Source organism: Falco peregrinus, chromosome 2, assembly GCF_023634155.1.
Source record: "Falco peregrinus isolate bFalPer1 chromosome 2, bFalPer1.pri, whole genome shotgun sequence".
In the NCBI taxonomy this organism is placed as follows: domain Eukaryota; kingdom Metazoa; phylum Chordata; class Aves; order Falconiformes; family Falconidae; genus Falco; species Falco peregrinus.
Window position 1 is genome coordinate 107,055,814 of NC_073722.1, and position 27,998 is coordinate 107,083,811.

General features: G+C 45.1%; 1 protein-coding gene across 3 annotated transcripts in view; it reads right to left on the reverse strand.

Annotated features, from left to right (window-relative positions):
• MYO1C (myosin IC) overlaps positions 1–27,998 on the reverse strand; it is a 58,871-nt gene that overhangs the window by 2,889 nt on the left and 27,984 nt on the right. For 2 of the 3 annotated variants that reach the window (XM_055794178.1, XM_027791026.2), the window contains exons 2-31: positions 21,071–21,226; positions 20,333–20,448; positions 16,870–17,068; positions 15,876–15,956; positions 14,951–15,130; positions 14,649–14,747; positions 14,276–14,389; positions 13,694–13,765; positions 13,286–13,405; positions 12,969–13,051; positions 12,146–12,251; positions 11,676–11,756; positions 11,189–11,280; positions 10,069–10,163; positions 9,793–9,839; positions 9,436–9,516; positions 9,151–9,256; positions 8,499–8,616; positions 8,194–8,307; positions 7,936–8,012; positions 7,699–7,767; positions 7,222–7,306; positions 6,862–7,021; positions 6,014–6,097; positions 4,282–4,375; positions 4,120–4,175; positions 3,486–3,621; positions 1,861–1,931; positions 1,331–1,428; positions 954–1,053 (exon numbers count right to left, since the gene is read on the reverse strand). In XM_055794178.1, the coding sequence (XP_055650153.1) occupies positions 954–1,053; positions 1,331–1,428; positions 1,861–1,931; positions 3,486–3,621; positions 4,120–4,175; positions 4,282–4,375; positions 6,014–6,097; positions 6,862–7,021; positions 7,222–7,306; positions 7,699–7,767; positions 7,936–8,012; positions 8,194–8,307; positions 8,499–8,616; positions 9,151–9,256; positions 9,436–9,516; positions 9,793–9,839; positions 10,069–10,163; positions 11,189–11,280; positions 11,676–11,756; positions 12,146–12,251; positions 12,969–13,051; positions 13,286–13,405; positions 13,694–13,765; positions 14,276–14,389; positions 14,649–14,747; positions 14,951–15,130; positions 15,876–15,956; positions 16,870–17,068; positions 20,333–20,448; positions 21,071–21,226 (3,090 nt within the window). Of the gene's footprint in view, positions 1–953; positions 1,054–1,330; positions 1,429–1,860; positions 1,932–3,485; positions 3,622–4,119; positions 4,176–4,281; positions 4,376–6,013; positions 6,098–6,861; positions 7,022–7,221; positions 7,307–7,698; positions 7,768–7,935; positions 8,013–8,193; positions 8,308–8,498; positions 8,617–9,150; positions 9,257–9,435; positions 9,517–9,792; positions 9,840–10,068; positions 10,164–11,188; positions 11,281–11,675; positions 11,757–12,145; positions 12,252–12,968; positions 13,052–13,285; positions 13,406–13,693; positions 13,766–14,275; positions 14,390–14,648; positions 14,748–14,950; positions 15,131–15,875; positions 15,957–16,869; positions 17,069–20,332; positions 20,449–21,070; positions 21,227–22,399; positions 22,460–27,998 lie in introns of all 3 variants that reach the window. The other variant, XM_055794179.1, reaches the window with a different exon arrangement.

The window sequence follows — 27,998 nt, forward strand, 5'->3', positions numbered from 1 at the left end:
GCGCCAGGTTTGCTCTGCTGGGAAGTGCTGAAGTTGCAGCCCCAGCAGGAAACGAGCAGACTGTGGCAGCTCAAAGGTGGAGAGGCCCACGGTGCTCTGACACCCCGGCTCCTGGGGTTGCATCGGAACCTCTTCCCCAGGCTGGCAGTACAGCAGCACCGGGCTGGGCTGGGCAGGGAGGGATGAAGCGGGACAGCGTCCCTAGGGATGGTGTGAAAAGGCTAGGGGGAAAAAATCAGGTGTGTTTCTTCATAGTCCAAGAAGTTACCTTGGTTTGCTGTTGGTGACAGCGAATAAAGCGGCAATGCTCCTCATTTGAGCGTTGCTTATGCAAATTTAACCCCTTCTGTGTACGGTCTATAGGCGTTCCGTAGAGCAGGGAAACGCTTCGGCAGTGCTACAGTGGTGGCTTCTGCAGGAGGGTGTTTTGGGGGAGAGCAGAGTGGAAACGCTGGCTGTTGTGAGGCTACTCAGCCTGCAGTGGGACTGGGGAGCTCGTTCTTGTAGGCAGAGTACGTTTGGGATTTATTTCTGAGTAACTTCTAATCTGACCATGCATAAATCACTAGGCCTGACTAGCGGGGAGACTACAAACAATCTGAGAAGGGAAAAGGATTTTTTTTCGCTTCGCTTCCTGTGTTTTTAAATGTCTTTCTACAACTTGATTTGCAGCAGAGTTTAGCATTAAAGCCTGAATCTTGGGGAGGAAAACAGAAGTGATTGATAGGACAATCACTTGATGAGTTTGAGTAAGCCCGGCAGTCTCCGGGGAGCGCAGGAGGAGTGCAGTGCACAGCTCCAGCTGGGGGAGAGGCTGGCAGACCAAGGGCCGTGCGTTCAGCGAGAACGTTGCGTGGCACGTGTCTGTCTCGGCAAGGAGGGCTTCGTGCCAGCCTCTGGGTTGGAGCCCGCAGGACGCAAAGTGCCCCTTCTCCCCCCCAGCCTGTACTCACCACTGTTAGATGGCCGTTCTTGGCTTTGGCTATAAGCAGTTCTGATCCCGATATAAAGTCAATGATGCCTTCTTTGCCTTGCCCGACTGTAAATTTTATGCTGTGAAGAAGAGGTAAGAACAGATTTGATGAGTGTTTGTGACTTCTCCACTAGCTTAGTTTTACCCTTTTCCCATCTTAAGTGGCTGCTTTATATTGCTCCTGAGCTGCAATAGGTCTGCTCCTTCAAGGACACGGAGCCTCAGTTAAGGTGTATTAGGTGCGCTGATGACGTGTAGGCGTGTTTCTGTAGCCCTTTAACGCTGGAGCAGAGCTCCCTTCGGAACCAGCACAGGAGAACCAAGGCAGCTGCTGGGAGGGGCTTCGGCTTCGCTCACCTGCCCTGGTTGATGTTGATGTTGTTGACCTTGTCCGCCTGCATGGCTGTTTTCGTTAGCGTCTCGATCACGTGGTCACTTTGAAGTACAACATCTCCCTGGGAGGAAAGAGACAATGGGTTATGATCCTGGTTTTGTGGTATCGGTATACCAAAATGATTATGTTGTAATTAACGGAGGCAGAACTATCCCTGTAGGTTAGCGTGGAAAAACACGCCAGGCTCGGTGGCTATCTGTGGGGCTTCTGTTGTGGGTAACACTGCACCTAGGGCAGTTAATTTTTTTTACAAGTAATTAGTAACGGGGGCAAGGGATGGCACCAGTCCTGTTGGTGAACGTGTCACTGGTGAACCACAGCTGTGAGCACGAGGAAAGAGAAGTGAAATGCTACTTGGAGCTGGTACGAAGTTACAGTTACATGCATGTCACCGTGTGCGCCCCTCCCTGCCCCCCAGCTGGATCTTCTGCTCTTTGTGGCTTTAGAACTTTTTCTAGAGGTGGTTGGAGAAATGACGGCAGAGTCCCGCTACCTTCTGTTTGTTATCCTCGCAGTGCACGTGCAGCACAAACAAGTTATCGCTCAGGCTGCTGACGGAGATGCCTGCAACAGAGAAGGGCCATTTGACACCCAGCACAGCACCTCTGGGGTTCTCCCATGTGGTTCAGAACCTCTCCCAGGAACGCAGCAGCTGTTGTTCCCACACTGAGACACCCAACAGCTGAGAAGCTGCACCGAAGCTCTGCGCTAACATCTCGGCAGAGAGGCTGAAGAAGCTGCAAGGTGACAGTTGGCTTAAACTGTGCTCTTTAAGATGGGAAAGAAACTTCCAGATGCACTGGTCCATCAGGAGTAGGGAGAATGCCTGGGTTTGACTCTGTGACCGTTGGTACAAGAGCTACTTTGGCCAGTTAAGGGACCTATGACTGAAACTTTTTCAGCCCCCACTGGACAGACCCTTTGTCCTGGCCCCGCAGGTGTGTGAGCGGTGCAGTTACTGGGGTGCTAAGGAGGAGAGGGACAACGGGAACAACGTGGTCACTTGTCTTTCCTCAGCCACTGCCACCGTTGGGTAAGAAAGGCCAGAACAGCTGTAGGAACTTGGCTCCAGAAAACTGGTTTTGGTGGGAGTACCTTGTGTGCCCTGCAGGCTTGGGGCAGCCTGACCCGCTCCCCACTTGCTGGTGTTACTGGTCCTTGCGGATCCTGCCCTCAGCTGCCCTCAGGTTCTCATTACGCTGCACTGTGACCAACTCGGGCTCCGAATACAGTGTTGCCGTACAGTAAGCAGGAGGCTGAGCCTCCGCCATGAGTTGCTTATGTTTGCTAAACGGAAAAAAAAAAAATCCTCTCCCTTGGGTAGGTGGGCAGGGACTAGTTAAGGAACACTGTGCTGTCTCAGGAGCGGCTGTTTCTTCATAGTTTATTTTTGGACTTTGTTTAATATCTTGGCACACGGTACAAACTGGATGAGCTCTTTAAATTGAGCCAGCCCAGCCCTAGCGGAGATGAACGTACATCTCTGCCCTAACAGCGTCTTAGGGGAGTCACAGAACCTCAAATTAGTGTTGCCCTTGGAAACCACTTCAAATGGTGACAGTTACGAATGCAGTAGATGGTTGCATCAGGCTAATATTGAAATGACGAGCATCAAAATTAGCTGTAACGAGGAACTGTAGCTGAGCTGGGGGCTGGAACAGAGGGGTTTCAGACAAAGCCGGGTAATGACTACAATGCACCAGACGGGCTCAGCGGTTCTCTCTCAACCTCTCTCTCTTTCACCAAGTTCCCCCCCTAAAAGGATCAAGTCCTGGTCAAGTAAGTAGAGGCCTGAAAGCCATAGCAGCGTCCCAGGCAGCTGCTGCGTAATAGTGGTGCAACTCCCCTGCGGAGCTGAGATGTGCAACTGGGAGATGACTTGGGAAGGGGCTTAGGGGAGATGAATTGAGTAATTCTTGTGACATTTTATTTTAGAGTTTAATTTTAGAAAAACTCCGTTTCAAGATACTACTGACTTAAAATGCTTGTCAGGGTCCGATAATTCCATTCTTGTCCAGGACAAATTGGTTATCGTGTTATTACTTATTTTAACTGTCGCCAAGGTGACAGCTGGCCTCAGTCACTTGAGCCAAGCCCCATTTATGGAACCGTTCCTACCTGTCAGATTGCCATAGTCGATCCGTTGTTTGATTTTGGATTCTTCAACTATGACGACTGCGTTTTGGGTGAGGAGCAGCTGCCGTGCTCTCGCTTTGTATCCTTTCCGGTCGTACTTGATCACAGGAACTGCATACTGAAATAAGTGTTAACAGTGCTAAAAATGCAACTTGTTCAATTGTCAGCTACCTTCCCTCTAGCCCAGAGAGCTTGCAGGAGGCGCTGACCAGTGCCTGGTAGACTGGGAATACAGACAGTCCCTTAGAGTCCTGTTCTTAGTTCTGCCACAGACTTCCTTGTTGACCTAGAGGAGTTTGGAACCGTAACTTAATGACTACAGCTGTCTGACTGTGGGTTTGAAAAATCCAGATTTAGTTTCAGTCTGTCAGATTTTTTCCTTTCCAGCTGTGCCAGCTGCAACCCTTTCAGTTCTTAACTGACGTAGTTAAACTTGCCCAAATCTCCAAACCATATTACTGAGCCATCAGCTCTCTTTCCCATAGACTATTTTCTAAGGTGTTACAAGATTTTAATACAATGTAAAATTCTTGCTGTATTTTCTTCAGAAATCTAATCTGATACTCTGCTGAATAACTGCAGAAGCTTAACAAAAGTATTAGGACACATATCTCACCTTAATGGCTTCATTTTCTAAAGCCTGAAGGACTTTAGCATTTATCTCTTCATTGCCTATATTAAAATCAAAGAGGTGGGGGTCAGAAAGAAATTTCTAGCAAGAAAAGTAGATTGATCTCCCCCATCCTTCTTGTTGTTGAACTTTGCAACGCCTACTCACCGAGTCGAGTGTTGATGAAGAGCCTGGGAACACTCTGAGGGTAATTGTCTTTTTTACCCTTAAAAATCTCACTGGCAATTACTTTTTGTTCCAACTGCAAGGACAAAAGATGTATTCTTGCTTAGTATAAAATTCCTCCTTGATAAAGATAAATTTGTCTTAAAGAGATGTTCCCTTTTTGGTTTTTTAGCAGCATGTAGTTCTGACCTCCTGAATCATACTAGTCACAAAATCACACCAAATGTTCCATACCTCCCCGACCTTTTCAACAGCTACCCTCCCCTTAGGGGCAGGAAACTTTTCTTACTTTCTCTTTCCCTCAAAAGTACGTATTGTATTTCCTGTTTGAAGTTAGCTGGACGTGACATCTATTCTCCGGATTTTGGTAATGCTGGTGTTTAAAAAGTCTCAGAATTCTCCCACTGCAGAGTTTCTCTTAAGGAGGAAGAGGTTAAGCTAAACCTGTTCTACCCCGTATGGCTTTTTTCATGTTTCAGGTTATTTCCCCCCACCCCTGAAGCCTTTCAGCGAGTCAGCATCTTTGCTTGAAGTACTGACAGCAGAGCAGCGTCCTTAGTAGCACCACGTAACACGTTCATTACGGTGCTCTGATCTAGTCAGTACTCTCTACCTTATCCTCTGAGAAAGAGTAGTACAACTGAGTTAGCCCGGGGATTCCCTGGTGAGTTGACCAGTCACCGTAAACCTTCGGTCCCTTTCCCAGCGGCGGGACTCCAGGATCGAGGCACCCCGCACTGTGAGCATGACCCTTGCTCAGCTCCCAGCCCGAGCTCCCGGGGAGTCGGAACAAACCAGCGAACAAGGAACCAGGGCAAATGCATGTTACGGGTGCTGTTGCACGGCGTGGAGTGCCTGGGATCATTTACAGGTAAAAATGTGGGTGAAAGTTACTAGTTTTGAGTGAGCGTCCACCTCCCGCTCCGTGCTGGCTGGCATTAATCCTCTGTCCTTAATCACAGGCTCAGCCACTAACTAATCTACAGCATTTCGTTCCGTGTGCTTAATACTTTGCAGGTCTTCATAAGCGATATGATTTACTACGCAAAAAAAAAAAAAAGCTTAATGGCAACTATTACTATCATGTCCTAACAGTTACATCTAAATTGTTTAATGTATGTTTCTGATTATGTCCCTTTACTGAGCCTTTTTTTTTTTTAGTAGAAACCAAATACCCTCTCCCTACCTTTCCATGACTAAGTTGAGCCAAATATTAGTATCATTTTTATTCTTTTTAGCTAGGAACAGCAACTATTAATGTATCTCCTCTGAAAAATGGCTGGGCTTGTGTCTGCTGCATTCTCACTCTCTGCTTTCTGTGGCACAACCAGAACGACGCAGCGGCTTACGTTTCTATCTTCCATGGGAAGAATAATGGGGCCTTTCAGTATAGAAATTACACAGGGGTGTGGATATGCAGTGCTGTTTACGTAGTACGTACTGAAATATGTATAAAATTGTTTTTCTTTTATGCACGTTGTAGCCTTCTAGCTTTTTGTCTCTGACCTACATCACCACCATGTTCTTGTGGAGCTTTTTAACCACCCACTGAAGAATTCAGTGATTCAAAAGTTCTTCCACTGCTGCTGCGACTCCCTCTGTAGTAGCACCCTTTTCCCTCCCCTCCCTCATTCCTTACACTAAATAATGCTGCAAACCCCCTCCTGTTCGTGGGAACCTCAGCGCAGTTTGTGACCATGGAGGTGGCTCGTACCTGCTGCTTCCACTCCGGGCTGATTCTCTTGCAGTAGGTCCAGACCATGTTCTGCATACACAGCTGGCGCAGGAGCTGGGACGCCTGACGAAGAAATCACACAGTAAATAAAAGTAGCTCAAACTGGCTGACAAACCAATGCAAACAGCAAAGACAGGTAAGAAGCGACTGCAGAAAATGCATGGCTGAACTAAAGTACTGTTTCATTACTGAGAGTTGCTTTTAAAGTTAAACTTCCTATTCCTTATTTTCCACCTCTCCAAGAGAGTTTGCACTGCAACATTCTCCAGCTGCTTTAGAAGGGAGAATGAATACCAGGAGCACTCTGCTTGCTGCTGCCATGCCCTTTCTTGCTTCCAGCTGTACCTGCAATCCAAACACACCTGGATCTTTGGAGAATGTAACCGGCACCTTCTGCAGAATTTTGCTTTGATCAGATAAACCCCCCCACTTCTGCCATATGCAGAACAATAATGGCAATAGAGGAAGCTTAATATGTCCTTCACAGGCAACCACATTGCGCTGCAGCCAATTTAACTGGCCAGAGGGAACTTAATTTGTTTAGAGAAAAAGGGAAGAAAGTTTCAGAAATGGATGAAAAAAAAACAGGAGAAAACTGTGTTGCAACAGCACCATGCTTGCAAGAACGTTCAATGCTATAGCACTAATAACTTTGCAGATCATAATTACACCCACGTGATGATGTTTGGATTAATTCTGCTACTAGAGATGCTAACACAGCGTGGAACCTGAGCGAGAACCTGGTCCGTTCTTGCTCTGAAAGCCTTTGGTGGCCTGTGGCCTCCATCCTGCAGGCCCCTTGCCAGCCCTGGCACAGGTGTGCCTACCTCGCAGAGCGACGGAGGAGGAGTTGGCCAGGATTTGTCCAAAACATTTTTTGGTAGATTACGCTTGAGGTTCATCAGGAAGGAGAAACGGATGTAATCAAGGAAATACTCATTCTCTGGGCAGCGAGGGTGGTTCCGGTAAATAAAACCTTTAATGAATCTGAAGAAGAAGAAAATTTTATTAGAAAAGTGATCAGAACTAGTGATTGTTAGAGGTCTCTTCCAATCCAACCCTTTTCTGGGCTTTATTTAATAGCTGTAATTTATCTTAAAAAGCCCAATGCTGAAGTGACAAGAACGTTTAATCTCATTGTTAAAAAATAAGCACCCATTTGATGACTTGGGTTATGCTTTACGCACCTTCTGATAGTCTCCACTGCCCACTTCTTCTTGGCAGCTTTTCGGCGTCCCAAAGTTCCCCGCCACCAGGACTGGATGGCTATTGCTAAAAATAATACAAAAGATTTTGCACTAGGTGAGCTCATTCGTACCTACAGCGACTCCACACAGCACTGGCACCGGCGAGTGCTCTGGAAATAAACAGCCTCCAAGGTGGCACAGGGGAAGAATATAATAATATAAATATGATACAAAGTGTAAACGTTAATAAAAAGCAGCAGCAGCTGGGGGCTGCTGGGTGAACATGATTTAAGTCTGCTCCTGCTTGGGAGTCTTGCAGAGTAAAGGTGGAAGGGCTGGGTACCACACCATCGCCTTCCCTTCCCCTTCCAGCAAGGCTCTGGCAATCTTCCTTCTTGCACATCAAACTCAAGTCACCTCTGACAACAACAGCCACTTCCACGCACGCAGCTGCCCAGCTTCCTCTCTCTCTCATACCTGAGTGTTTCATGTGCAGGAATTTCTTTCGACGGTAGAAACCTCTCCACGTGGCCTGCATTTTTGTTGCTGAAAGGGCAAGAAAAACAGCAGTTTGAAATTGTGACCAAGCAGATTTTGGTATAAAAAGGCTTAGTGTTTTAAAAAATCTCTCCCCAAACAAACAGGAAAAAAAAAAAAAAAATCAGAAATCAGACAGCTAACTGCCCATGGAGTACTGCAGTGTGTGTGACTCACCCAGACTCTGCTTCCTCACTTCCAGAGCATCCTCTGTTGCAAACAAGGTCTTGGGAAAGCGGATAAAAATCTTTGTTCTAGAAATAGAAATGTAGAATTATGTTTAACATGCCAGAGAAATTTGTTTCCTGCCCTTAGCATCCCCTGTGGGATCTCTAATCTTTTCCTCACCCATTAGATAGAGAAGCCTTATTTAAAAGCAGTGGCATGGACGTCCAATGATTCATAATCTCAAATTAAGAAAAGAGCAGAACTAACCGTCCCATTTTGTATTCTTCCTGTTTGTAGCCAAGATGCTTCACCAGCACAGCCACCCCATCGTGGGGCCGCCCATCCCACGTAGGCCATGTTTCTGGACAAAGTGATTTGTATCTGAAAATTGACAGCAGAAGAAAGCATAGGGAGAGAAGCACCATCCATACAGGGTGATGGGAAGGGAGAGAGGCCATGCTTCTTGCTCAGGCAAGAAAATAAAGTCTTCCAGGTGTCAGGGCTGTCACTTGGCTGTTCAGAACAGCTCAACAGCTGTGAGATAGGGAGCAGCAGGGAGAGAGAAGCCCTACCTTTGCAGGAAAACTTCATATTTTCTTCGATATGCAAAGCCAGCTCTGCGCACTCTGAGGTTCTCCATCAATCCCAGGTATTTCACTTGATGTCGGATTAGAACTTCATCGAACCGATCTTGAGAGAGCATGAAAATAGAGAAACATAATCAACGTATAGCTGTCCCTTCATCTGGAGTAGGGGAACGTTCCATTCTTGGTTGTGTCTTACACAATTATCTTTAACCTCTAACCTCTCCTTGCAGTGCAAGTCCCACAAAACTTTGTCTCCTGTCGTCCCATGTCCCCCCCGCTCCCCCCCCCCCCTTTTAATATACATTTATATTTATTTCCAAAACAAAGTTCTCCTTTAGGATGTTCTATGCATACAGGAGGAAGAAATGAGGGAGAATAAAGGTCATTAAGATAAAGTTATGTAGGGTAGTAATTCTTCACTTTAAACATGACCCTGCTCCACCCAAGACCAGTGCTCCCATTTTGATTCCTGGCTGCTGGTACTGCCACCCCCTCCCTACAAGCAGCTCTGACACAGACCCAACATGAAAAAATCTTGCAGGGCTTCCTCATTTGAGCTCCTTTCTGTGCCTCATGACTGGCAGAGAGGCCTATATATAGCTGTCATAGGAAAAAGGAAGAGTCACCAGGGTCATACCAGCCTGTTTAGCATCGTTAGGTTTAATGCAGCGAATGTAGGATGGTTCTTTGGACATCAGGATTTCCATGAGTTTGGAGAGGCTGTTTTTAAACTGAGTTGCTGCCTAGGAGAAAAGAAAGAAAACTATGTAAAAAGCAATGACTTACAGCTAGTACTTGTGGCTGCAGAGCAAACCTCAGCCTCCCGGCTTTAAATGTAAGAGGTTTGCACTCAGATTACCCTGTTAGACAGGACATGTCTTTTTAAAAGAGGGAATAGCCACGTTTCAGCTCATGTTCTTACCGTTTCAGGTCTCTTTTTGTCTGTCAGCTCTGTCCTGTCAAAACACTGATTTATGATGGGATTCTCAGAGTTGCACATGGTCTGCAGAGAGAGACGTTTTCAGAGATAAAGTACAGAGTAGCCTTCAGAGAACTATCAAAGAAACATGGGACAAAACTGTTTGCATTTTTTGTTTCGGTTTGCTTTTTAGTAATAAAATGAACTTTGGGCACCTCAGTTTGTCTTTTCATAGTGCAGCCCTACGGCCACACAGTTTCCAAGTGGAGTCTAGAAGAATCTTTCCCCTTAGGTGCCCCTCATGTTAAACCAAACTCCTCATTCTGCTGAGTATTGGAAATGTCCTCTATCCACACTCACCTCCTTCAAGTTCCGAAAGAGAAGGTCATTGTTTTTATCTAGAAAACCTAGAAGAAGAAAAAGAAACCACTCAGGCTGCCACTGCTGTTCCACAGGAACTGCACAACAAGGCAGAAATTTGAGATGGGAAATTAATCTGGTTAATCAAGTGAGGTGTGGATATATTCCATGCCCAGATTTTTCTTTACTGTATGGTGAAACTGGTTTAATTGAAAGGGCAGAGTACGGGAGGAGGAGAAAAGAGTGAGAGAGAGCAGAGATGATGCACACACTTACCTGCAACGCTGTAGGTGACCTCTCCAGCATAGTGCAAAAGCCGAAACTCCTCCCGCCCTAGTGACTTGCGAGTCTTTTGGTCAGCAAGTTTGTGCCTGGTAAGAAAGCAAAGAAGCTTCATGGGAAACACGTCTGTTTCACTGGGGGGATCCACTTCAAAAAGCACAACGGCATTTGATCCCAGAGTGGGACTATGTGAACAGAGAATGGGGAGGGAATACATCCGACTTGCTGATTTTCAAGACCAGAAGTAAATAGGAAAGCTCTCAACCAGCAAATCATAACAATGTCATAAAATGTATTCATCTTCATTTCAAATGGGAAAACTTTCAGCTTCCCGGCGAGGTTGCGGGGTGGTTCTGCGTACACATGAAATTATAGAGTAGAGGCAGCAGGCTGGCATACACATGAGGTGCTGTACAGATCCTCATCTGAGCACAAGCAGAACATTCAGTAAGAATAAAAAGACACGTGGAGCTCTGAAACTGAAGTAAACAATCCGAAAGGTGAAATGTGGAATTGACACCGACTGAACTGGCATGGTGGCCATGTGGATAGGCTGCTAAAGTCAGAGGAGGACACCGATATCCTTGGGGAAGCAAATAGGTGAGTTAGTGCAATATAAACCTCTCCATTTCAAAAGCACTAACACTGCTTGAATCATTGTAATGCATATACACCTCTGAATGCTGGTTTTACCAGTAAAATTCTGCTCCATGTTCGTTATTCCTAGACCTGACTTGAGTTTTCAGTGCTGGGGAACGATCTGGCCTAATACTCCAAACCAGAGAGTCTGTCACACCTGAAGTATTGGGCCAGATCTTGGAAGAGGCAAGAAGCTGCAAGCCTGCAAATTCCTTGGACATAGCAGCAGTAGGATGCCAGGAAGAGCTCGGTGAAGAGGCAAGTCAGTAACAAGAGTTTTGTTGCTCCAGTTGTATCTAATTAATCTCGTTGCAAAAGAAAAACCAATCTTCTTATGTGGGACCCAGGATACCTTGGACACTACTGTTACACAGACCATGAGTTCTCATGTCACCTGGGGGTAATTCCAGCTCTGGGCTCTACCCCACACTTGGATCCTACCAGTATAACTGCTCTCAGCCTTGGGAGCACTCACGTGAGAAAATGAGGGTGGTTCTTCACAGTTTCCTCAAGTTTCTCCAAGAACGTTGTATCTGTGGCATCCCCAGGTCTCAGACATTCTTCATCCTACAAACACACGCACTGTGGTATTGATTTCCTTAGGTGCTTGCCAGCGCGCCGGCCAGCTCCAACTCTGTCTGCCTGAAATGCTGCCCCACTCTGACCCTTTGGCCTTCGACAGGTAGGCCAGCTCCTTCTTCAACAAATGAAGAACTGTTGAGCTGGAAAGGAAAACATTTTCCTCCTTCCAGACTGCCTGGATTGGGAGCATCTTTCCCCGAGAGCAAACAGTGGTGATACAGTACGACTTCTAATGGTGTCACTGTTCAGTGTATCACTGCTCTTCCCGCCTGCTCAAACACCCCTTAATGTAAGCTTAAACATTTTTTTTATATGTTCTTCCCCTAGCTTTCCCCTACGCTGCCCCAAATTTTTCATTTAAAAAGGTATTGTCAACTCACCAAAATAGAAATGATGCCTTTGAATTTCTCTTCCACCAAATCACAAATTATTTTGTTATTGAAATACTGAACTGGTTCCCACTACAAAGACAAGAAATCACACTTGGGTGAAACCAATTCAAGACTGGAAAAACACATGAAAATTTCAGCACATTTCAGACAGCACCACACTTGAATAATCTTTCTGTCAAATTTGAAACAAAGCTTTTTCACTCATCAAACTTTTTTTCCTAATGTGCCCTTTAAAAAGCATTTTTTTGTTGTTTTTATCAGAGTAAAAGATTAAAATGGCATTACTCACTTCTAGCTATATCACACAGAGTTACCAAAGCGTTTCAAAAAGAAAGGAAAAAGGGAAGTACTTTAATTCATTTACTTTGGAGGCCATTATTAGCAGCCTCTTTTCTAATCTCTCCTCTGGCTGCAGGAGGTGCTACAAAGGAAAGAGTAGAAAAGATATTGGCTCTTACCGCTATGCCTTCTGACTCGTATTCCTCTTGTTCCGACTTTAATGTGAGCTCTATGAAGAGCTGCTGCAATTTTTCATTACAATAATTAATACAAAATTGCTCAAAGCTGCAAACAAAAATCAGAAGAATAATCACTAACACTGTACCACAGTAAAAGAAGCTATCATCAGTGGGCAGCAGCATGAGTATAGCTCTGTGTAAATCAAGAGAAATAGAAGAGATTTTGTGAAACATTTATTTACTGACTGTTTAAATTTAGTAAGTTAATTATTTAGAGAATACCATTAAAGAATTCCAGAAGGATGGGGGAAAAAGGACATGAAGGATGGAACACACACAGAGGAACACAAAAAATTCTAAGAAGTGGCAAATGATACTGCACATTTGAGTCTCAGTTCACTGCTGTCTGCCAGAGCGCGGTTCCAGGCTCTGCCATAGTCCCATATGCTCTTTTCTAGCTGCGTTTCCCTGTTCACACCACCATGGAAGGATGCCACAACAGCCAGCACTGTGCCGGAGAGCTGGGCAAAGGCAGAGCTGAAGGTATCCATGAACATGCCCCAAAAATGCAACGGTCTCTTTAAAATACCAGGAACACTGACAGCTGGAAATGCTAAGTATTAGCTGGATGCTCCAAGCATTAAAAGCCCTGTGATTATCAGTTATTCAACTGATTTCCTGAAGTTTAAATGTCATCTCTTTCTCTCTTGACTAAGAGAACCAGAGATGGAATGGTGTCTTATTTCACAACAGAGAAAATGCTATAATGAGTGAAGTCATGCAGAGTTTACTCAAAACTCAAGACACATTGATTGAAACAAACCTGTTGTGCTGGAAAACCTCAAATCCATAGATATCGAGCAATCCTAAAACCGTTGTACTTCTCCAGCCTGGAAACTCTCCTTCCTGCAATAGGGAAAAAAAAATATAATGTTGGTATGTGCTCACAGCTATGATCCATCACTGGATTATACCCATTTAGTTACAGCATGTACTCCTTACCCTCTTCTTAATGGGAAACGAATTCAATTAGAAATCACCGTACAGCACACAACTTACCATTTCTCTGCTTCACAGCTAAAAGACTTCAAATTTCCTTTCACGCTTGGTTGGATATTGACAAGCAGAAGGTTCATTTACCTTGTAAGCAAGAGACTTGTTAACCTTGTTCACCAGCCAGGAGAAAGTGCGTCCGTATATTGCCTTAGCAAGCGCATCCCTTGCGTAGGCCGCCTGCTCCAGGTTCAGAGGGCTGATGAGCTGCATGCAGAAGGAGAAAAAAAGCCATTCAGCAGCCACTCCACCAAGTGATTAACTTTCCCTAGCTCACTGTTAATAAGCAGCCACTCAGTGGCACCCCGTCTGGGCTCAGCTCGCACCACTTTCCCAGCCCTGCAGGCTGCAAATCAGCATTAGGCTGTGGGGGTCCTGCACCAACAGCTTCCTCTGACAAGTGAGAAGCATTTAGTTCTGGTAAGAGAGCCGATGGCGTGTCGTTAGCTTGATTTAATTCCACATACCTCCCAGATCCCCAGTTCATGTTCTTACCTCTTCCCCCTTTGCTATGATCTTCTTGTGGATCAATGCATCTCGAAGAACAGAGCCTTCGACTGCTAGAAGCTGCAAAGCAGTAGAATATTAGATTAATTTATGAAGCAGTAGGTTCGATTTATTACTAATGCTTCCTAAAAAATCACAGTCCAGTGAAACAACCCTTCATTTCCCCATTCCCACTGCAAGACTTTTGCAGCATCTGTCCTTGCCTTTCCTGCTGCACACCACCTCCTTTCTGGCATGGATATGGCCTTGCTTGTTCTGGCACAAAGAACTGACTAAGCAAAGCCACAAGTGTGATTCTTTCTTTAAAATTCATATCTGGAATAGGTCTATCCCTATCCCACTGCCTGCAGGCGAAAACCCCAAGTCAGTGGTGGAGCAAGTGGTAAATACAGGAGTTGTCAATTAAAGGGGTTTGATGTTAATATTTGCATTTTATTTAGGTCAAATAAAATTAAATTTATGAGAACTCCTAAATCATATTCTAAAATTATACGACGGTATCAAGTTCAAAATAAGGAATCCCCTACAATTCATCTCTCCTGTAATGTCTCTCTAACCAGTGATACTCACCCTAGCCAGATATTTAATCTGATTCTCTGTAGTGACCTGAGCATTTCCTTGCTCATCAGCAGCAAACTGCACATTCCCCAGATGCAGAACACTAGCCACAATGCTCAGCAAATCCTAGGATGGAAGCAAGAGTCACAAATCAGGATGATGAAACGAATGCACAGTTAGAAGAGGCAGCAAGATTTTGGTGTTAATTAACATCTTAGAGAACATTTTGTTGTTGTTGTTGGGGGGGGGGGGGGGCGGGCTCAGGATTTTTGCAGAGAACACATTCACTCTGAACGCTGCTTTTGGTCCAAAATAACATTAATGGAAGCAGAAAAATTCCTGAGGAGTAGGAAAATCAGCTGTGCTGTTAATAAACACATCTCACCTCCACCTCGTTGTCATTGAAGCTTATAATGGACAGGGCTCTTCGCACAATCTTCCAATCATTTTTGTCATTTATGGAACTGACCCTTGCGCAGTGACCCTACAAAGACACAGTTTGATATAAGTAAGTAAATAATTGTCAAATATCTATTACTCATGCTCAGTGCACTTCTGCACGTGTTTTTTATTGTAAGCAGTCATCTCAGCGTTATTTTTGAAGTGAGGGAAAGAAACTACAAAAGTCAACCAATCTATTGGTCCTATAATATAACAATATTCTAAGAGTTACTAGTTAACGCACACCTTTACTAAATAGTGATACTGTTGGGGGCTCTTCTCGAGGCCCAGCCTTCGCAGCAAGTCCTCTTCCCCTCCTTCTAGCAGCTGGTAGAAAATGTGGAAGTTCCTCTCTCCATGATTCTGGTGTACAACTCGGGATTTCTCCAGGAGGTAGTTCAAGATATGGCCCCCGACAGGAGCCCCCTAAATCAAACCAGATACAATGAAATAGTTCATCAACACAGAAAATATTTCTGCTTCTTGGTGGCCTATTCAAAGACAAACAGGATACAACATGATAGCCTACAAAAGACAGAAAATTATCTGCCATTTTGTATCACAGTCTCTGTTTGAGCTAAAACATAGTGGCAATTGGAGTTTCGAAGCACATGCAAAAGGAGCTGTCAAGTGACAGTAAGATACCATTATACAGATCATGGCTGCAGCACGTACTGAATAGGATCCTGATGTGTGTAAAATTCCTCCTGAGAAGGCATCCAACACAAAGGAAAAGCAACACAACACTGAGCGTGGAGGGATTACAGACTGAGACGTTTGAACGACTGCAGTACGCCAAGCTACTCAGTTCTTGCACTATGTTCATCTTCAGAGCGTGGGGCAGTTTGGATCAGAATTGAAACAAACACTGTGCAAAGTTACACAGGACAGATACTATCTTCAGATCACAGCTGATTTATGTGGATTTAGTTTGGGAGTATCTGTTTGCATCCCCTAGAAATAGGATTTAATCTAGCTGTCTCCTTGTACAGAGAAATGAGGGAAGAAAAAAGAGAATGTACTATAAAATCCACCGGAACTAAACTTTGTTGCCACAGACTCTGTTTACAACAATGTCAGGAGAATGCAAAACAATTGCTCGATGCACACATCAGTACAAGAAAGCACAGGCAACAGAGGCCTGCTATGACTGGGACCAGTTTCAAGTTACCCTGTAATCAAACTGCACATCCATGTATTTCCCAAATCGGCTGGAGTTGTCATTACGAAGGGTTTTTGCATTTCCAAAGGCCTGAAACGGAAACGAACAGAGAGAAAGAAATATCAAATAAGATTATTTATAAACATTTTGGTGAAGCTGCCAGTTGTTCATTTACAGCCAGCAAAGCCTAGGTTTTTGCTTTTTGCAAAGGAAACGGATCGCTACCCAAATTCTAACGCTGATCTTTCTACCCTGCGTGAGCACTGCAGATGGAGCACGCCTCTGAAAACATTTCCACCCCCCCCAGCAAGCTTATTTTAATGCCAGTTCACTGCTGACAACGTATGTCACGTCTGCCAGTCTTTTCAAAGCTTACTCTTTCATCACAGCTATTTGCTTACAGTCACCTGCTGCTCTGCTCACAGCGGGCGCCATCCTAACAGGTCTTGGCCTGCCAGGCTTTCCCCTCTCGCGGGGAGCACACCTCTCCTGGGCACGCAGCGTTTTTGGAGTCCAGAGCAGAAATATCGCAGGGAACCGCAAAGACAGCTCAGGGCTGGACACTAGAGGACACCACAGCACTAGAGAAGGCACCCAACAAATGCATTTATCAGAGGGCAACGCTGCCCACGGTGGATGCGCCCACTTCTGGCTTTGCAAACTTAACGCAGCGCACCAGAACTCTTCCCACGCCAAACGCGTGCTTCCCGCTGCAGCCCGGCCACGCCAGAATTGCTGCTGGTGGACTGGAAAGGGCCCCGTGAGTTCAGCAGCAGGGGGCCGTTTCTTTGGCTTGGAAGCAGCCTGGGATTCCCCTGCGTGCAGCGCAATCCATCAGCCCACGTGTGGTGAACCAGTGTTCCCAGGACACGCTATCCGCCCTGCACAGACAGCTCAGGCGTGCCCAGCGGGGCCCGGCGGCCCCCGCCCTCTCAGGTGGAAAAAGCGAGCGCTGCCGGTATGACTCAACGTCAAGTTTCCGTGCTGCGGGCTCTAGAGTTACCTCCAGGACGGGATTGGATTGTAACAGGCGGTCCTTCACGGTTTCGACCTGCTGACTAGCTGGGCAGGTCACGGCGTAGTACTGCAGGATCTTCTTGGTAGCCTCCGTTTTGCCAGCCCCGCTCTCCCCAGAGATCAGAATACACTGATCCTTCCTCTCCGTGCGCAGGGAGCGATACGAATTGTCTGCAATCGCGTAGCTAAGGGACAACCATAACCAGGCATTAGTTTGTTTCCACAAGTGAAGGGCAGAGTCCTCAGCTAAGACTATCCCACTGTGTGACCTCCCAGCAGGGACAGCTCAAGAAGAGGTATGTGTCCATGGGCTGAGCAAGAGCGTATTGCTTCTGCACGCCGGCAACACAAGAGATTGCTGACATCTCTATACACATCTTAACCACTGAGCCAAGTTTCTGCAGGGTAATAACACAAATCTCTTAAATGCCTTTAAAAACCCCCTCTGACGAGAAGATCTTCTGTAGAAGACTAAATAGTGCAGATAAGCTTTTCTAAATATACATGATCTCTTGACATCGGTCCCACAGGACAACAAAGCTTTACATTCAGGAAACATCTTGTTTTCCATCGATCTTTATTCTAGCTTGTCTTTTAAGTGATGACACACTCAGAAGGTCACAACTGCACTTTGCTATCTGGGTGGCTCCTATAATATGGCTCCAGAATAGCCCAACCTCTCACAGCTTCTCTTGGATGGTAGGAAGAATTGGATAAGCCAACACAACCTAAAAAGCATCCTGCAGGGTATGTAAGCGACTGACCACCTTAGGCCAAACACTACCAGAACCCCAGACGGTTCCTCCTGCCTGCATACAGCCGGGGTTTGTTGCTGCTGGGCCTGGAACCCTGTTTCTTCCCTTGCTGCTTTTTCTTTCTCTTCAATTTTCCTCCCCACGACAGACCAGGCAGGATGCTACACGAAGGATCACATGCACTTTTACAACACCAGAGAGCAGGAGGATGAGCCTGACTACGGTGGCAACTGCTTACAGAGGGAGAGGAAAAGGACCGGGTAGGTGCAGTGGAAGAGGCAAGAGAGGAGCGTTAGCCCTACACAATGCACTCATGTAAGACAACCTCCATAACAATATTTTCAGCTGTCTTACATGTGGTGATCAAGCAGATACCCTGTCTTTATACATTTGACAACCTTTTAGTAGCTTTGCTTTTTTTTCCCCTCCCTTTTTTTTTTTAACCACTCTCATGCTGTGAAATTAATTAGAAATAAGCACACCAAATTACCAGCCATGGCTTTCTCAAGTCTATTAATACTTGGTGCTAAGGCAACACCGATGAGCTACCTAGCAACACAACTGCACACTTACCCCACTACATTCATCAAGTCCTTCTCTTCCCATCCAAATTCTGTCTCTGGCGTATTTTGAAAACAGTTGAATAAATGCAAATTTAATTTCAACGTTAAGAACTGCCTCTAGACAGCGTGCCTTTATTGGGTGATTTTATAGTACTGCAAGTTCAAGCAGAAAGCTAGCAGTCGTGCATACCACGTACAGAATCACTTTACTTAAAAGATGTTTATGGTCCCAATTGTAGTCGCCATCTCTGAACCCCCTGGCAGGCTATAAATAGGACAGGATGTGACAGATCACTCTGGGAAGTATACTCATTTCAAGCCCATAGGGATAACTCTTCTCCTTTGAACGTGACGCACTTCCCAGAGAACCCAGTGCCCAGGCCTAGCCCGAAACTATTTTGACACTGGAATAGCAATCTTGAAGTGTTTTGGCTTTCTAGAATCAGTTTAGAATAAGAGAAAGAAGAAGAAAAAGACACCTGAAACTGTAAAAGGAGAAGCACCGAGTACCACACTACACCTCAGAATATTTTTAAATGCATAATCAAATAACATTATGTAAATAATCAAATAACGTGGTGGTTTTTAACAGAATGATAAAAACAGTTAACAAAAAATACTGTTTTCCTAGCTGGAGCGGCAGTGGTATTCAGTACCGCAGTTCTCAAGGGTTTACTTATGAGCTGCACATTTCACAATTTCTTACAGGACTAGTTAAGACACGAAAAGAGAACAACAGCCTCAGAAACAACCAGCTACTTTGTGATTTAAGTCACTTTGTGTAGCACACGTGGGAATTAGAGCATAACTGCTTAGTGTTTCATGTTATATGCGAGCACTGCCATCACGCTCAGCCCTCGCCCTACTGCGCACAAATGAAAAGGTAGCCACAGTCCCAAGGGTTTTCCAGAGAGTCACAAAATTCTCATCTGAGGACACAGAAACCCTGAGGAATGCCCTGATGGCAGGCAAACGGGGCGGCATGCCGGCCGGGTCCCTGCCTGGGAGGCAGGAGTGACAGTAACCCCCTGCTCGCTCCGGCCACTGCCCTGCGGGGGCAGATCTCTCAGCGGGGGCACCTGCACACAGGCCCATCGAGAGCAAGGGGAGAACTTAGCAGGTGTAAATGTAGGTTTCTACAGGTTTAATCATCCCCCACATAGGTCTACGCAGAAAGCCCCAAACACTATAAAAATCACGTTTTTATCGTAACAAATAGAACTTCGAGTGTTCAGACTTTCCCCAAGTAATGGTGTTTCTCTCCCTCTCTGTGCTTGCAGTGCATTCTGTTTTGCTTACTCTCCTGGGCTATGTGCCAATAATAAGAAACAATCCAAATAGCTCAAAAATAATATCATTTACTCTTCCAAGACCTCTTTAAAAAAAAAAAAAAGAAAAAAAACCCCACCATCAAAAAACCTCCAAGAGGTGCTCAGAATTTGGCCCTTGGTCCTGTAAGAAAACATTCTGGAGCCAAATGTCCTCAGCTCTCAGTCATCTTTCTCTTTCAGTCTGACAAAAAATTCAAATGCTTTCAAAAATAACTTTAAACCTCAAACTTTTTTTTTTTTTTAAATGGGAAATTGGGAATGCTCACCAGGCCAGACCATGTAAATAAATACATTCCTTCTTCCAACAGGCTGACGGTATCTTAGCAACAAGGGAAATACCAGATAAATATTGGTCAGGCAGTAACAGCAGAGGTAGGAAAGAAACCACCACACATATAGACACACTCTTTCCCCTAGTTTGCCCTATGCTGAATGAGCGATGCAGCAGCAGAGGAAAACTCACAGCCCGGACACGCAGACCCCAAGTAACCCTGGAACAATGAACTCCTGTCCTGCCAGGGCTGGGTAAGCAGCTCTGTTCCTCCAGCCAGGAAGGAACCAACTCCCTTTCCAAATACTGCTCTTGCAAAGGCAACTCATCCTCTTTGGAGAGAGGAACAGGAATAGAAAGAGCCGTACACCACACCCTCCGAAGGATCCTTTCTATCCCTATGACTATTAGGGTTGCATCTGGGACAAGGAAGAGTCCCATTTGCTTGTTTTCACATGTCATTACTGCACACGCCTGCGTGGGAACGGGGAACGGCACAAACTGCACTGTTTACCCACAGGCCACTCACAGGTGAGGAGAAACTTCATAGAAGCTGACACCACGGTATCGCTCCATGTTCTGTTTACTGTAGATTTCCAGTTCCTTGTATGGATTAACAGACACCAGAACGGAGCCAATGTATGTCTGAAAAAGAAAACACGAAGCAGAGAGGTTACAGAAGGTCTGGCAGCAGATTCTCTGAGAGCCCAGACTGCTCTGAAGACTGTATGTGATGTTGTTGACAAGGGCCGCCTGCCCCACTGTACTGGGGATGCTGCTGAGGGCTTCCAAAGAGGCCAAGGGTGCTGAAGAAGTGACCTCTTAGCACAGCAAGAAATGACATTGTGGGTGTCACGCGAGACATGTTATCCTTGCTGGATAAACAGCACCTGCCAACGGTTTTAGTGCTTGTAACAGGCAAGAATACTGGATTATTTCTGATACACCATTCAGGATCAAGTTCAAGCCTGGGATTGCCCACCACAGAGTGAATTCATGAAATAGAAGAATGCGGTGTGAGGTGGATTTTTCCATGCTGGCAAGATCTGTAAATGCCAGCAGACCTCCACTGGAGCATTGCAGTGAGTCCCTACGCCCGTTATCAGGACAGAATTTCAGACTAGTTCTGACACAAGCAACCACGGTCTATTGAAGTTGACACCACCGTCTCCAAATCCAAAAGCAAAGCTATGGCACGTCTTCTGCTGCAAACACCCAAATTCCCGTCAGGAATGAACACTTCAGCGTCTGCCACTCTGCTACTCACATAGATTAGGTTCTCCTTGAAGCGCTTACGCAGATTTTCAATGAAGGCTGCTTCGCTGGTGAAGTTCTCAAGCAGGACGAAATCCTGCACCCCGACACGGTCGCGGGCTGTCAGAGCACTCTCCATGGTCAGCCGAATGCCGTTAGTCCCCGCTCCCTGCAACCAGAAGCAGAGGAAGGTTGGGATATCTGTGGTTTTTCTATGCAGCTCACTGAGTCCACAAGAACCATTAACCACAATTACCCACGGACAACCTACAAACAGGAGAGGATGTTAGAATAACCCCGCTACTACTGTTGAAAATGCTAGTCAGTGCATACTAACACTTCATCAACTGGTTTATACTAATTGCTTCGGCGGAAGACAAGCCAGCATTAGGGAAAAGCTATTGCTAAATTTCCAATGACTTTAAATCAATCAATCAAGCAAGCATTTCATAAGGAGAATAAAACTTGGCTTTCCTTTCCCAGACATCCTTTAGCAGGAGTGAGACTGAAATGTGCGCTCTCTACTTTTCTCTCTCACTTCGTAATGGGAAGTTGTTTCGAGGTAAGGAATCTTTTATGACTGATGATGAGTCATCTCTTGAGCAAACAGCTTTACATCGCTGACCAATTTAAAAGCTTTAGCAAGATACCCAATAGGAAAATTCTGAGAAAATTCAGAGAAATGGACATTTCTGCATCCCATGCCACTGAATTTAGACCATGACACCAACATTTATCTCGTGCATCAGACAATTTCTATTCCATGACCCTCTTTTAAAGGCTTCATTTTCTAAGTGATGTGGTTCAGACACAACCATCTCTGGAAAACAACAGGTCTGCTGACTTCTTGCTTCACTCGGCCTCACGTACTAAAACAGGGTGAGGAAATGTGCACCAAGTGACTCAGTCGCTACTTGCAGAGAAGATTTCTACACAATGGAGAGACGATATACAAGGCATAGAAGACGGGAGACAGTACAGAAATCAGAGATGGGAGATATAACGTATTAAACCATTTGCCTCACATCTGCCTGCATTTCCTTATCATATTCTTAAATCCTTCTTAATTTGGCAAACTCCTCACAGCAAGCATACTTCTAAATCATTTCCCTAAAGCACTAATGCATTTCAGAGAACCTGTTGTTACATTCTGGGATGTCGCGATCACTGGCACAAACACTGCCGATTCTTGTTCCTAAACAGGCGCACGCGCTAATAGTGATACCCAGGGCACCCTCTCCTGTAGCAGTGTTACAAACCAGGAATGCCGGACCCCTGCTGCCACGCTGCCAACCAGCCCCAAAACCCTGTGCAATGATGTAGATGATTTTTGCTGACTCACGTTGTCAGGTAGTTCCTTTCTGCTCCTTCTCAAGATATAATAGTGGTGAGAGCACAGGGACTGATGGCATGCAGGGGAAAAAAAAATAAAACCCACCTTGGTCAGAAGAAAAATTTACCTTGAGTTTTGTTAAGTAGTAATAAAGGCAGGACCCACTGAAGTATAAATCTGGGCCCAAATGGGTGCAAATTCCCTCAGTCTGCAGTTGTTCAGACTTACCAATATTTACAAATGCAGTTTTGCCTATTTCTGCAAGTTGTAATTGGCTTCCTTCCCAAAAGCCCAGTGCTTGGGCATAAGTGATTGCATGAAACTAGGAGCTTTCAGAAAGAAAAATCAGTTCCTCCTGGAAATCCCAAATCCAGATCCACTCTAATGGCTCAAACACCACGAAGAAACATCATTTTGATTTCCCTTTTTATATTTTCCAATTAGTCTCATGGTCTGGAAGGCTTGATTTCTAAGCTTTGAAAGATCCAGCTTGGGAGGAATTCTGCAGATACTGTCACTAAGTAAGCCCAAAACTTCCCAAACCAATTCCTCCACACCTTCAGCCAAGCGCTTTGTTGTCTTCTTCTACCCTCTTTGCCAAGGTGAAGAGGAAAGGGATAAGCCCTGGAGAAGGAAGGTGACGAGATAAAGGGCAACACTAGCAAAAGAAATAGAGATAAATCACATCCAAAGAAACTCTGTCTAGAAATTAGAATTCTTCTATCAGAGCAGTGAAATCCTGGAGCAGGTTTTGGGCAAGGTATGGGAACAAAGGCAGACCCAACAGAAAATAACTAGTTTTCAGGTGGGTAAGTATATGAATACAGTTTTAAAACACAGCTGCCTCAAAAATGACCGAGGAGAAACTTCCACCCTAGCACAGTTAATCCAAGTTTATATAATCCTAAAGACTTTCACAGAAAACGTCACTTAGCAGTTTCAGCAGCTCTTTCATCAGCCACTCCCAGCTCAGGACAAACTGCTCCCAGCTGTACACATCCAGCCTAAGGAAGCAGCAATCTATCCTACTTACAGAGAAATGCACTTCTGCCGCCTCCTCTGGGACAGGCATTTAAGGCTAAAGAGCTTTCGGTTTCCCCCACGCTTTTTTCTTCTCATTCAACTCCAACCTCTCTCCGTGAGAACAAATTAACTACCTGAAATTTTCAGTCAGCATAAAAAAACCCCAAACAACTAAACGCAACTTTTCAACAATAATTAAATGTGTCCAGGTTACCTAGCTGACATGATGCAGTCACATTCTCCAGAATATACATTTTCATCACAGCACTGTACCCTCCCCAAGCCCAAGTTCAATGCAAATACAAACGTCAGTCGTAAACCACAGCTGAGCAATAAGCGCTTCTCTGTGCCAGCGTTTGCTCATTTGCTTTATTGCTTATGTCCAAGCCTACCACCAACTTAAAAGGTCAACATTAACTATTTGACTGCCAGTAACTTCAACAGATGCAACGTAAAAGGAGGTGAAAATAAATCCTTTTCCAAAATGGAAACAGAACAGTAATGCAGAAGGAAGAAAACGGGGAAAGAAGACACTATTTAGAAAAAAATAATCACAATAATGACCATATGTTCCTACTGAATGACTGTGACAGTGAGGCATTGAATAAATTAAAATAACTGAAATGTTAGTTATTTTGTATTAGCAGGCAGACAGCAAATTTGGTGGCTGTAAATTAATGCTAGCAAAACCCAGTCTGGGGGTTAATTAAGTTACAGTGAAGCTAATTAACCATTAAACAGTTTGCGTATGGACAGAACTGGCTCCCTTAGCATCTTTTTCAGAGGATAGATTTATCTCTGCCAAAACGCCTCCGGCTGACGTTCAGTTCATTTAGAACGTCCTTTGCTCTCTGCTATGCAAGAGACCCACTCAGACAACTATGAAAGCCATGTGGCAGGGAGCATGTATTCCAGATAATTAGGAGAATATAGGCTGTGAGGGTCTGATCAGACCCCTTCCTTGTGAAAATCAGTTTTTCTGGAAGCTGCTAAGAGAGTACAGGGGTAGACGAGCTGTCCCGACAGTGAGAACGCAGGCGAAAGGACTGCCCCATCTGCCCTCTGCGCAGCTGCACCCTTGGCTTGCACTGACTCTCACACTTGTGCAATAAGCTAGACTGGAAATCCAACATGCATTAAAACTACCTCAGATGGTTTTTATTACTTTAATCCAGGCCGTTTTCCCACACTGGTTCCACACATGATCACTTGCAATGGCCGACAGCTATGGTGGCACAAGACTGGGAACCCACAGTGGAGCTGGGGATGAGCAAGTGTTTCAGCAGCAGGGCCAGTTCCTGCTGCTTTTAAGGGCTGTGAAACCACCACCTAGGAGGTAAGTTAGGTGCAGCCTTAATGGCTCACCACTGCCAAACCCAACACATCTCCTCCTTTGGACTTTGCCTCCCTGACATGTGTTAATGCAAGCAATTACCTGTCTGTTATCTGAACCACCTCAACTCACTATATCAGCAAAACAAAGACCAGGAAAAAAGAAGCCAGTCTTTTTCCATCAAGGTAGTGAGGTGAATCACCCTACCATGGAATGGGGTGAGTGTCAGATCCAGGGCAAGGAGGAAAGGGAGCATGGGTGCCCTTTTGACACCAACAGTTCGTTAGGTTAGCTCCGCCATGTGCTTCACCCTACCTACAGAAATCAAAAGGAGGACCAGGCTAAGGATCCCAACCTCTGCAGGATATACTTACTGCGCTAGCACCACACCCAGCCCAGGCTGCAAACAGGGAATTGCAAAAATCTGAGCAATCTCCATCTGATCTTGGTGCCTGTGGGCTTAGGAGTGCCTGTGCCTTCTCTCTCAAACTCACCTTTCATCCCTTATTAAAATCACTGTCCCTATGGTCACTCCTACTTGAGAGAGTCCAAGCTGACTTTTGCCACCGCATTTCTCAAACCCACCCCAAGGTACAGTTCCAAGGGACCCATTCCCACACTATTTTAACCCACTCTTTGCTTTTAATCTCTTCTCCAGAGCTGTTAGCACAACAGTGGCTCACTGCCAGGAAAGGAAAAGCCTTCACTCCTGAATGGTGGGGACCAAGCCAGTGCAATTACCAAAGCGGTACTACTTCCACACGCCTTTTTTTCTTCCGTGTGATTAAATTTTGGGAAAGACTTTCCGCTGGTGTAAATTGGTGCTGCTGAATGCAGCCTGCAGAGCCAGGTTTAAATTGGCTGAGGTTCCAACCTTTCTTTGTATTCACACAAGAATCAACAAAACCAGAAAAATCCCTTCAAAAACAGCTCCTGGGAGCACAAAAGCACTCAAGGCTATACCAAAGAGTCTCCTAAACTGAACTAGTAAATCTCTGACGTGGTATTGTGAAGGTGTAAACAAGTATTTTTCTTTTAAAGTATGCTAAATGCCAAAGTATGATAGAGACTTTCCTCTGCTAAGGAATTGGCGACCTCAAAAATGAAAAACAGGACCTTTTGCTCTGCACAACAAAATCCAAAGTATTTGAGTCACACAGGCTAAGCACGTCGGGGAAATTTTCTTTTGTGATGGAAGACAGGTGCTCTGCCACGAGCACAGGAGTTCAGGGCTGACCTAAGCAAGAAACTCCTGCCACTGCTTTGTCCATCAGCTGGTCTACGGCCACACAACACCCAACAGCCTAACACGTGGGTAGGAAGGAGTCTTTTACATCCAGATCTCCCAGCCTTGATTTTCCCAGAGGGTGGGTACCTGAATGGTCAGCATGGGCACAGCAACCCCAGGTCCACAAATGCTGCCCATCACTGAGAGAACAAATAGCACCTGGCTGCTCAGGCAACTCTTAACTCCTTCCTGGAGCATCCAGGAGTGGCGCATGTGAAAACACCTGGAGCTCTCAAAGTCAGTGGTCTTATACGGCACAGGGAAGCCTTACAATCACCTGATTTAGAAAGAAAAGTCACACAATGTAAACAAGATTTCTCCTTCAAGATCTAAAAAGATAGGTTTTAATATTTCCCTCTGACCACGCATTTTTACAAATTAGCCGCTCTCCATTGAGTAGAGCGGGAGACTTGCACCAAAACAACTGCAGGAAGTGGGTGCCATATAGAAAGAGGCAGGCACCTTTATCTTGGTATCAAGTGAAAGATGATTGATCTGCAGGTTCCACAAATAGCTACAAAGCCGGGAACGGAAGAACAGGCAAGAAGCAAATGTGAGTGGGAAGGGAAATTCAGATTAGATTCTGGAAGACAATAAGAAGTCTGAACCAAGAACAAATTTCTTGTGGGGAGGTGGCAGCTAAACCACATTTGTCTCCTGGATAGTATGACATTCTTCACTGTCATGCCAAAGCTGCAGGAAGGAAAAAAAATCCCTCCGATTTCTGCTTCACTCTACAGCCTGAGAAGGGCTTTGGACACAGCATGGGCTAGACAGCAGAGCAGACAAAAATCAACTGTTTTATCCAGGACCTCAATTCCTGAGGTGCAGAATGGGATAGCTCCTCTTTCCTTTTACATGCAGAAAGCAATAAGGTAAACAACTGAAGTGGGCCTGAATCAAGGGATCTTAGTCAAGCACTTGCTGCCTGCCAGTGACTCCAGGAGTGAAGTGCAGCCGCTTAGGATCCTCCTCCCTCTTGCCACACTGAAAATTAGCCGCACTTTTTGGACACAGATCTCTGTTAGTCAACAGCTGAGCTGGAAAGAGGGTTTCCTAAAAGGCAGCTCTGGATCTCACGTATACATCCTCTGTAACCAACCCCATGGCTTTATCTGCCCCTTCTGAAACCACTTGAGCTCAGACAATAATTTCTATGACACAAATCCCATACATCAGGCTCGTTTAGTAAAAAAGATAATGAAATAACAAAAGGAAATTATTTATTTTGCTTTTAATTATGTAAGCCCAATGAAGTTATTTCCCACAAAGTGGTAAGCTGCTCTGACCAGACAACTTGAAAAAAATCAGAACTGTCAGATCGAATGGGATCAAAACCAGGTAACAACCCTGATGAGTTAGACAGATCAGTAGAGTTAAAGGGAACAACGTTAACCTGCAAAAAAAGTTACCATGTCAGCAGCTGCCACTCAAGGACCATTTATAGCAGAAGCATTTTTTTATTCTTGCTTCTTTTAGAGCAATACATCGCTAACAAAGGAATGTCTGGAGTCAAGGAGCACTTGCCCATGCTCAGAACCTGGTTCTCCCTCTCCAATACTTCCCTCCCGATCCTAAACCACATGTTGGAAGGATTTAACTAAAGAATACCCTAGCCAAAAAATTGTATTAGAGAGAGAGAGAGAAATGCTATTTCCTTGACTAATTCTTGTAAACTATTTATTTTGAAATCTTCCATATTTTAAGTAGGGACAAACTGGAATACATTAAAACATAACTGGAAATACAGGGGAAGCCAGCTTATTCTGCTCTCACAGATTTGTTACATTCCCACTAGCAAACTGCCTAGAAGTTAAAGTTCTGCCTCCCTCACGTTCCAAGCTACAGAATCATTTAATCTCCCACCCTAAAATGCAAAGCCAAGTGAGAAATGTGAGCAATGTATCACACCGTGTGCATTATTTTAAGTATCAAATGCATGTAGGTCATAGGGAGTTAGAACT